Source organism: Amborella trichopoda, chromosome 11, assembly GCF_054954075.1.
Source record: "Amborella trichopoda isolate Santa Cruz 75 chromosome 11, AtrichopodaSantaCruz75HAP2 v2.0, whole genome shotgun sequence".
In the NCBI taxonomy this organism is placed as follows: Eukaryota; Viridiplantae; Streptophyta; class Magnoliopsida; order Amborellales; family Amborellaceae; genus Amborella; species Amborella trichopoda.
In genome coordinates, this window is record NC_142346.1 from 10,164,645 (window position 1) to 10,175,904 (window position 11,260).

The 11,260-nt window shown below is 36.1% G+C and overlaps 1 protein-coding gene across 1 annotated transcript; it reads right to left on the bottom strand.

The window, feature by feature from the left end:
- Positions 1-1,433: 1,433 nt before the first annotated feature.
- On the bottom strand, positions 1,434-3,920 carry LOC18444486 (putative CCR4-associated factor 1 homolog 10). The gene has a single exon (XM_020673746.2). It carries the CDS (start codon positions 2,390-2,392, stop codon positions 1,583-1,585), a length of 810 nt encoding a protein of 269 aa, XP_020529405.2. The 5' UTR covers positions 2,393-3,920; the 3' UTR covers positions 1,434-1,582.
- Between the last annotated feature and the right edge of the window lie 7,340 nt (positions 3,921-11,260).

Below are 11,260 nucleotides of genomic sequence, written 5' to 3' on the forward strand. Positions count from 1 at the left end.
AGCATTTGGCTCAGAGTTAAGTGTTGTTGAGGGGTTTTGTTGGGAAGTGGAGTGTTGCCCATAAAATTTGAATCTCTTGTATGCTTAGGATTTTGGACGTCTTTCTAGGCGTGGGTTGGTTGTGTACTCATGCCTCAATAGGTTGGTTGGAAAGGAGTGTCATTGTTAAACCCCCATTTATGTGATGATCAAGTATATGGTTTTGAAAAAAAAATCCCTTTTTAAGGGGGAATAATATAACGACCCAAAATTTTATTGAGTCAGAGAAAAAGAAAGGATACGCTCTATTCCTTACCAATTTCAGAATTCCATTGCAGTGAGTCCATGAAGGTAGAATCTATCAGTTGAAGCTATTTTGTGACAAAGATTAATCCAGGAAGCCTTCAAGTGTTAGATTCCACTCGAGAATCTACATGACTCGTGTGAATCATGAAACTGGAGTGATAAGAAACCAGTTTTGGATATGCACAGTGTAACCCCTGCACCCAGACACACTCTCTCTTTCTCTCTCTCTCAAAACTAGTGGTAGTGGTCCTATCGAATTTCCATGTTGCACCCTCAATAGTGGGTGCATGGCCCTTTGTCACCAATAAAAAAATACAAAACATTGCTGACCAAAGAGAGATTCCCAATTATGTTGATGTTCAAGAGTTTTTTTTTTGTGTAGTTTATCTTATTAAACAATTTTAGCTCAACAATTTTAATAATAGTGCACTCCGGCAGTGCTACTATTAGTACATTATCGGTGTAGTGAAACAGTTATCATGGTTCTTCTTGACTGTTTCTCCACTATGAAATTGGAGGAAGATAAAGAATAGATCAGCTGGGTTTTGACCGGATAATTTCTTATGATTGCTGATCCATAAATTTATTGGGGTTTTTCCAGGTAGAAAGCCAAAGAAATTTGGAATGCTGTCCAACTGGCAGAGTGAGTAGACGATGGAGGACATATTGACTCAATTGAAGATGGAAATGACAGCACCTTATAACAATAAACTGGTTCAACCTCCTGAATCCACCTTCTTTTAGAGCCAATTGAGCACTTTTTATAACATCCCAACTCATGCAATTTCTCCCTTCTTTCGTGTGGGGTGATTGTCAAGACCACTTATGTAATTTCTCCATCTTTCTTGTGTTGGGGGATTGTCAAAGAACTGCTGCTCTATGCAACTTGCATCGTATAGAACCTAAAGTGAGAAAATACACTATGATAAGCTGTACTATGTTATAGGTGTTAAGCCTTTGCATTGAAATGTATAGAAATCGCCCCTTTATGTGAATTACTGTTGAATATCATTATCTACTTTCCAACAGTAGATGTGAAACACATGATGCATCGCTGCGGGGAAAACAATTTGCATAGTTACAAAAAACAAAAAAAAAAAAAAAATTTCAATACTAAGAAATTCAATGAACTCAAGCCCATCAACAGATTATCTCCAAAGGTAAATCGAATTCCACTATCAACAAATTGAATGAATTGTTACATATCGGCACTATAAAAAAATTAAATTACATATCGGCAAGAAAGACAGAAAAAGCAACAGTCACTGGGTCTCAAGGCCATAGAGAACCCCAAGAGTCAGTAGTTTTCAAGGCCATAGAGAACCCCTGCATAAGGCTCAGTAACTCCCCCGAAGAACCTATCCCTCAACGCCACAAAAGCATGCCAAGTGAGCAAGCTATCGGACCCGGCTTGGTGGCAGGAACCCACGGCTCGGTCCACGTTCAATGCTTCAGCTAGCCTGGCGAGCCCACCATACAAGCCCCCGCAATATTTCATCATGTATTTCAAATCATAGATCTCTCCAAAGTAGGCCTTAACCATGGCTAAGAAGAGTTCCAGTTCACCAGGCATCTCTGCACACGTCAATAGTTTCAATAGATATCCAAAGTCATATGCACTATGGAAGGTCACCCACGTCACCCTATGATTGCACATCACACCCGACCTCATCAGGAGGTCGGTGAACTGCTTGGAGTCAATCCCGGCCGTCAAATTCTTTTTGAAAGCAATCCCATGCTTCTCTAGTAGAGAGATTGAGGCAGCAGAGTATAGGTGTTTAGAGAGATCAAAATCCTTGAAATTAAATTGCCAAATAAATTGAGAATCAGTCCCCAAATCAGGAAGGTTTCCTGTTGAATCAGCAAAGGTGAGACCAACTTGGATGAGATTGAGAGCATCTACGTTTACCTTGAGGGTTTGGTACAGAAAATCAGAATATGTCTTATATGTCGTTGATGGTTTGAACGCAACACCGGGAAATTCTGTGTCCATAGCCACATAAGGGAAACGATCCACAAGATCAGTAATGAGTGCGAATTCCTCTTCCAGATTTTCGGCCCAAACCTCGCGGATCTCAATCGGTGGGTTGTTCTTCTTAGATTCCATGCATGGAATGCAGTTCTTAGCAGATAACAGATTTTGGGGTGGAATTGGTGGTAGGTTTTGGAGGGGCGATGGAAGGGTATGGATTATAGGGATGGGTTTGGATGAAGCTGAAGGTGTCTGTCTCGCTCTTTGCTCTTTTGTTTTACTGGAAATTAGTTATTGGAAGGTGGTCTCTTCTCTCTCGAACTCTTTTGTCTCACTCCAAATTATTGCGTCTGAATTTCGCACAAGGATTTGATGATAGGAAATCTTGTATATATTTGACCAGACTCCTACACCACTTGGGACTCCTAAGAAAAAGAAGGATCCAAAAACGTTAAAAAATCCCCGAGAAGAAAGAAATTGTTTTGGATACTTTCCCGAAAGGAAGTCGTAATGAATAGAGATTCATATACTCCAAACCAATGGTTTAAAAAACTGATCGGTGACCCGGATCGGGCTTCTAAAAAACCTATTCGGATCGGCGAATCGGCGATTCGGATCGGGAATCGGGTGAATCGGTCATAATAAAGCTTAAAAAAAATTCTAAAAAATTATTAAAATTCATTATAAATATTTTTTTTTAAGAATTCAATAAAAAATGAGGGTACTCCATTAAGAATTTTCATGTTTTTGAATGAATATGCGAATATTGATATGTTCTTTCCCTGCATGAACCGCCATTCAGCATTTAATTTACAGTATTTCGTGCTCATCCCTACACTGTTGCTGTTGGGACTCGATATGTGAATAATATGGCTGGGATAGGGTGGCCTCAGAATCATCATCTCTCTCATTTTCTCTTTGAATAATATGGATTAAAAAAAAAAATAACAAATTTTCAAAAAAATCGATCATGGATTAAAAAAAAAATCACAAATTTTCAAAAAATTCTATCATGGATTATAAAAAAAAAATTCGATCATGGATTAAAAAAAAAAATCACAAATTTTCAAAAAATTCAATCATGGATTACATAAAATTCGATCATGGATTACATAAAATTTGATCATGGATTACATAAAATTCGATCATGGATTACAAAAAAAAACAAACAAAAAAAAACAAACAAAAAAAAACAAAAAATTCAATCGTGGATTACAAAAAAAGAAAAAAACAGTTCGATCATGGATTACAAAAAATTCAATCATGGATTACAAAAAACTCTATCATGGGTTACAAAAAAAGCAAAAAACAAAAAATTCAATCATGGATTACAAAAAAAAAAACAAACATTTCGATCATGGATTACAAAAAAAAAACAAACATTTCGATCATGTATTACAAAACATTCGATCATGGATTACAAAAAATTCTATCATGGGTTACAAAAAAAAAAAAAAACACAAAAAAATCGATCATGGATTACAAGAAAAGAAAACAAACATTTCGATCATGGATTACAAAAAATTCTATTATAACAAAAAACCAAAAAATTCGATCATGGATTACAAAAAAACAAAAACAATTCGATCATGGATTACAAAAAAATCGATCAAGTATTACAAAAAAATCTGTCATGGATTACCAAAAAAAAAAAAAAAAAAAAAAAAACCGTACGGACTCGCCGATTCACTGTTCGGACTCGCTGATTCCGTACAGTGAATCGGCGATTCACTGTACAGAATCGTCCGGTTCTCTCTAGAACCGGACGATTTCCGATTTTTTAGGCAATCCGGTCCCCTTTTCACGATTTCCGAGTCGAACCGGGCGAGTCCGGTTTGACTCGGCGTTTTTTAAAACACTGCTCCAAACACTACGCACTTAGGATCCCGCGCACCAATTAAAGGAACTATCACGTTTTTTTTAGTAAGTAATAATAATAATGATAATGATAATGGCAATGATAATGATAATGATGGGGACATATCTTGTGCCCAATTGAGATTTTAAATTTGTTTGTAAAAAAATAAAAAATAAAATAAAATCAGGAACAATCAGACATTTTGAGAATAATTTGGGAAACACTTTAAGAAATGACGTTCCCCCCAGTTTTCAAGAAATTTAGGACTCGAAAAGTAGGTCTCAATTCACAGTCAATCTATTTTTGCCTAGGATTCATGAATTTGGATCTTCAAAAATAGTAGGGATTTTAGGACCGATTTAATGATCAACCTTTCCTTGGTTTAATATCATGATCGAGGATCTCAAATTTTGGAAGTAAAGGAGGGAGGCCGACTCACTCTAGGACGCTCCTAAAAGCTACCTTCTACAAAATTTTGTTTCCTTTATGAAATTAAATTCCGGGTGTGGTTTGTATAAGGCTTAGGCCGTAAACAATCAAAGTAAGACACACCTTCAAATAATGTCGAAATATATTGTTTCAATATAAAAAATGTTTATGATGGCCTTAAAATTTATTTTCATCTTGAATTATAAAATTTTAAGATTAAAAGATAGTTCAGATCGAAAAGATCTATGATCAATTGAGAATATAAAATTGATGAACTAGACAATACATTACAAGATGCACTATTTTCAAAACTTGAACTCTATTTTTTCTCAGGTCGATACATGTAGAGGCCGAGATGACTGAATTGAGGGGTTTTAAGCATCAAAATCTGCCTCTTCTAATGAAATTTTCAAGTGTGCCTTAATTTGATTGCTTAGGGCCTCACTTCTATATAAACATTTTCCTTAATTTACATACCCAAACAAATAGCAGCTAGCATGTTTGGTTAGTGTGAAATTATTTTCTAGAAAACATTTGCTCATAAAAAAATTATCTCGTGTGGTTAAGTGTGGGAATATTTTCATACCAATTGGTCTTAGTGCATCTTTTCACACCAATTGACAACTAATTGGTATAACAATATTCCCACACTTAACTACATGAGAGAATTTTTTCATATGAAAACGTTTTCTGTAAAACGCAAACCAGTCATGCATATGTTTCCTTAATCAAATTAATTAACCTACCCAAACAAATGTAGATGACAAGGCTTTAATACCGACATTGGTGAAAGAAGAAAGGATACCAAATGCAAACTTTACATAGTACATGGTGCATAACTCAAAATAACCGAAGATATTCAACCTGTCCCTATTTAGTACCGGCAATGGGCTGGGTGGCATCGCCCTAAAAGGGTAACGCATGGGGCCATAAATTGTGGCATGAGAGCCGAGTTAGGGCCAATGCTGGCCCCGTTTAGTCTAGCTCAACCCTCTCTCTCTCTCTTTCTCTCTTCTCTCATTTTTTTTTTTTTTCCTGCTATGGCCTTCTTAGCAGGGCCTCTCCCTAACAAGGCTACGCCTAGGGCGGCCATATAGGAAGAAGGGTTGGGGGCCATTGCCACCCTTAGTCTTTCCTCGTTGTGAGAACGTGTATGGTATTAGACCCATTGCAACCCACTCGGATCGTTGATCAGATGTTCAGGAACAACCCAATAGTAGGGCTCAGATAAGAGGATTGTAGAGATACAGATCAATCCTTAGGTTGCTGATTCAATCCAGCAGTAGATCTCAGAAATCTCAAAAAACTTATGGCTCTGATATCATGATAGAATCTCAGAATACTGCAGAGAAGTCTTTGTGTATTATTCAATAAAAGAATATACAAGACCAATATAAATATAAGATAATCACAGAAAAATAACACCAACTCCTAAACATATCAATAACACCTAACCAAGATATGCATCTACACCTAACAAAGATATATACACCTTTAATAGATAACAGTGGCGATGGGTAGCAGGCCAAAGGGGGACGTGGCCAATATGCAACTTATGGTGGCCTAAGCTTTATTTGACCAATTTAGTAATTTTCTTAAGGGTGTGGTTTGCATAAGGTTGTAACCTTAACCAATCAAATTAAGGCACACCTCCAAATTTTATCATAAAACGTAATTTTGGAATAAGAATTTCTTGGGATAGCTTAAGAATCCATTTTCTATCTAATTATAAAATTTTAGACTCCAAAAAATAGTTCAAATCAAGTAGATCTATAAACATATAAATATCTTGAAAATGGACGGTCCATATAATATGTTGCAAAATATTTTTAACTATATATATATATATATATATATATATATATATATATATATATATATATATATATATATATATATATATATATATATATATATATATATATATATATATATATATATATATATATATATATATATATATATAAAGAAAATATGGGATTAGCACACTAGCTCATATGAACATATGAGCGCAACATTTCATATTGAATCTGGGCTGATCTGACGATCACGGATGTCCGATAGTGTTTGAATTTTTGTTTTTTTTCTACAAATCCAAATCATTTGAAATTTTAGGCATGTGTTCATAAAAAATAGTTGAATCTTTGAAAAATATCAAAAACATATTCTACATGAAATAAATTGACCAAAATAGCCCCAAAAATTTTCAAGGGGTATTTTGATAATTTTTGTTTCTACGAATAATTTGCTTTATATTTTTATTAGGTGTGAATTGATGAGAAGAACATACATCTAAAATTTCAAATAATTTGGAATTTTTATAAAAAAAAATAAAATTCAAGTATCTGACATCCGTGATTGTCAGATTGGCCCAGAATCAATTTGGGCCATTGGGCTCATGTGTTCATATGAGCTAGTGGCCTAATCCCATCTTTTCCCTATATATATATATATATATATATATATATATATATATATATATATATATATATATATATATATATATATATATATATGTGTGTGTGTGTGTGTGTGTGTGTGTGTGTGTGTGTGTGTGTGTGTGTGTGTGTGTGAAAGGATCACATACGTAGTTTCGCGTACATAGTCTCCATATGCCCAACGGTGGAGATTCAAAATGATAAATGGAGGGAGCACAATAAGCAATTTTTTCATTCGCTTTTTCTTTCCGTATACTCTTTTCTACTCCTCATTTGCCCCGCTTCTTCGCTCTCTCTGTTGCTCCCCTATTGCACCATCATACCCCTCTATCTCTCTCTCTCTCTCTCTCTCTCTCGCACCTTAGCATCCCTTAAGCCATCTCTCTCTACGCCATGCATACCTCTCTACGCAACAGCCAGTTATCTCTCTCTACGCAGCAGCCACCCCATGGGTTTCTGCAACTTGGCTGCTTTCGAGCTTGTGTCCAATGGCTTATCATGTGATAGGCGATTCATTGATGGTTAGAGCGAGAAAGCAAACATGGTTTGTTTCAGTGCAAAATTACCTCTTTTTCCTAGATGGGTGTTTGAGTTCTCAGAAGCAATGGAGAGAATCCAACTCCGGTCCTATGACTTATGGAAGATCTTTCAGATATGGTTAGAGAGATAAACACCAAAGTGGTTAGGTTGTTTAGTTTGTAAAATCATATCTTTATTTCAGATATCGTTAGAGAGAGAACGACTAAAGGTGGTTGGGTTGTTTACTTTGTAAAATCACATCCTTTTCCCAATTGGGGACTTTGATTTGTGCGAAATCATAACAGAGAGAAACCATATGCGTAGGCTTGTTGATAATTAGAGAGAGAAATTGAAGTTTGCTCTAAGAGAGAAACCAGACATAGTTTTTTCCCCTTTAAAGAAAATCTTTGGATTGGGAGTTTGGGTTTATTGAAGAATGGAGTAAGGAAGCTAGGATAGTTACCGGTTGTTATCATCTTAGTCAAGATGGGTGGATGGGTACGAGGTCGATTCTGAGTCGCCTCTATAGTTCATAGAGGACCACGTTTTGACAAATGAAGAGCTTGAACAGTTAGAAGAAGGTATGCATGGCATAAGAGAGATGGAGAGAGAGATCGGTTATGGGGTGCTAAAGTGAGAGAGAGAGGAGATGATGAGTGAGGCAGGGGAGCGAGACAGAGGGAGAAGAAGAAGGATAAATGGGGAGTAAAAAAAGTGTACGGAAATAAAAAGCAAATGACAAAATTGTTTATTGTGCTCCATCCCGTTTATCATTTTGAATCTCTCCCGCTGGGCGTATAGCGACTATGTACACGAGACTGCGCATGTGATCCTTTCCATATATATATATATATATATATATATATATATATATATAGAAAACTCTTCCCAATGTCTATAGGCAAAAATGAACAGTGATTTCGCCTACCTTCATCATCATCCAAACTTCATCACTTGGTCACAGTTGTCTGGTAGTATTTCAATTTTCATTTTTTTTTTTTCAAATCCAAATTACTTGAAATTTGAAGAGTGTGTACATCTTATTGAGGATCACCTAATAAAAATATGAAAAAAATAATTCGTCAAATATAAATTGATAAAAATACCCCCCAAAATTTACAAGGGTATTTTGATCAATTATATTTTGCGAATTAGTTTTCATTAGTAAAAAAAAATGAAAAAAAATACTACCAGACAACTGTGATTGTGTGATGAAGTTTGGATGGTGATGAGGGTAGGCGAAATCACTATTCAATTTCGCCTATAGGTGTTTTGTAGTACCTTCTTATATATATATATATATATATGTATATTGTGCTCCGCCTGGAATACAATCATAAAGTTGAAAGTACCAGATATTCCTAGAGGCATACCATCTGAGAAACTTCCTTGACCAATAGGGTAGATCAAGAAAACAACAGTAGCAGCTGCAACAGGAGCTGAATATGCAACAACAATCCAAGGTCGCATACCCAGACGGAAACTAAGTTCCCACTCACGACCCATGTAACAAGCTACACCAAGTAGAAGTGTAGGACAATTAACTCATAAGGACCACCATTGTATAACCATTCATCAACGGATGCCGCTTCCCATATTGGGTAAAAATGCAAACCTATAGCTGCAGAAGTTGGAATAATGGCACCAGAAATAATATTGTTTCCATAAAGTAGAGAACCAGAAACAGGTTCACGGATCCCATCAATATCTACTGGAGGAGCCGCAATGAAGGCGATAATAAATACAGAAGTTGCGGTCAATAAGGTAGGGATCATCAAAACACCGAACCACCCAATGTAAAGACGATTTTCGGTGCTGGTTATCCAGTTGCAGAAGCGCCCCCATAAGCTTGTGTTTTCGCGTCTCTCTAAAATTGCAGTCATGGCAAGATCTTGGTTTATTCAATCATCAGGGACTCCCAAGCACACAGATTATCTATAAATAGATAATTTAAGGCTTGTTATTCAACAGTATAACATGACCTATATGCCTGTGTCAACCAATATCGAAGATATACTAATATTGCCAGATATCTATCTCTAGCTAGTCTATAACTAATTAAGATATCTAGACTCTAGATCTAATCTAGATAGATCTATACGAATGATTCGTAAATGATAAATGAGGTGAAAGACATATGACATATAAATTGAATTGAGAAGTTATTCAATTCAATAACCAATAACAAAGAAAGAAAAAAAATTATTTTTCAATATTTTTCTTCCATATGGGAAGAATGGGTTGCCCGGGACTTGAACCCGGAACTAGTCGGATGGAGTAGATAATCTCACTCTTTGAATAAGAGAAAAGGATCTCTGCCTAAACCGTGCTTGCATTTTTCATTGCACATGGCTTTCCCTATGTATACATTTAAAACTCGGTTCCCTAGAAAAAAATATAAGAAACTTGAATCCTAAGTTGATTCAACTACTACTCCATTCCATATCCGGTTCATCCTTCGGAACCATATCACATCCCGGATCTGATGAAATAGGATGAATTGAGACGGTATTTTGTAAATACGTAATTATCTTGAATATATCAACCATTTCTTTATTTTCCGATCGCCTGGAAGGGACAAAAGAAACATCTTGTTGTTTCTTCAACAATTTCTGATCTCTAGTGGACCTCTCAGTAGCATTCGACCCCAGATGAAGTTCCGACCATCTGTCAGAGAAAAAAGAACGAATTAATCTTGTAGGATTCCCAATAAATTCTTCGATTTCTTACGAAAACAGATGATTATTCATCTGCTTCTCACGTTCCGTGAATAGCCGGGACATTGAGAAATATCCAGAAAGGCATTTCGGGAATCAATCTGATTCTATCTCTGTTCGTTCCGTTTGAAGAAAGGAAGGATCCCAAAGAATCGATCTTTCTTTTAGTTGCTCAATTTCTGTTTGATGTATCAATGTGTGATATTCCGAATCCTCATTACTAAGGGAATTGAAATGATCTCTAGATTGATCAGAAGATCCTTTCAATTGGCTAGAATCCGTTGCTTTAACGAATATAGATCTTGTGGAATCGTATTGAATATTTGACGATACATTCCGTACCTTGCTAAAAAACCTATCCTTGTTTACCAACCACATACTGCCTAACCAAATCAAATTCTCTCTCGATACGTTCCTCAAAAAATCCGATTCGTGCTGATTCTTCCCCCAACTAACGAAGAGATCCTGGTGGAATTGCCACATATGAAATTGAGCGCAATTTTGCAAAGAAATACCCCACTTGTTTTTGTTTCCCAAGAAGAGACGGAGAACATGCTCAATATCATTTGATTGAATAGTTGCCTCAGCTCCTTGTTGTTTGAAGAAACCCTCCACTTCAATTGGTCTTTTTTCACGAAAAGCAGACATGAGATAACAAATCAAGTGTTTCACTAAGATTTCGATTAGCTGTCCCGAATTCAAGTTGATTATGTTTTGCTTCTTCCCCGGAGAAAGACGATCAAACAATTCCAAATCATGGTCCTTGAGGATCGGATCATCCGTATCCGTATAGGATACAAAAAGAAACTCCAGATATTTGATATCTTTCTCTTTGAATGAGATCTCAATTCCAGCTATTGTTTTATTAGATATCTTACAACTAGAATCCCTCTTTTTTCCGATCCGGTTCCTCCACCACCGCGAACCCCAGTTAGATTCAAGCATGATACACTTTTTAGTTATTGAGAGAAGCCAAGTACTCTCTTTCGGATCCATGAAACAACTCTCAGAGATCTTTTTCCCTTTTGGAAGATACAGGAGC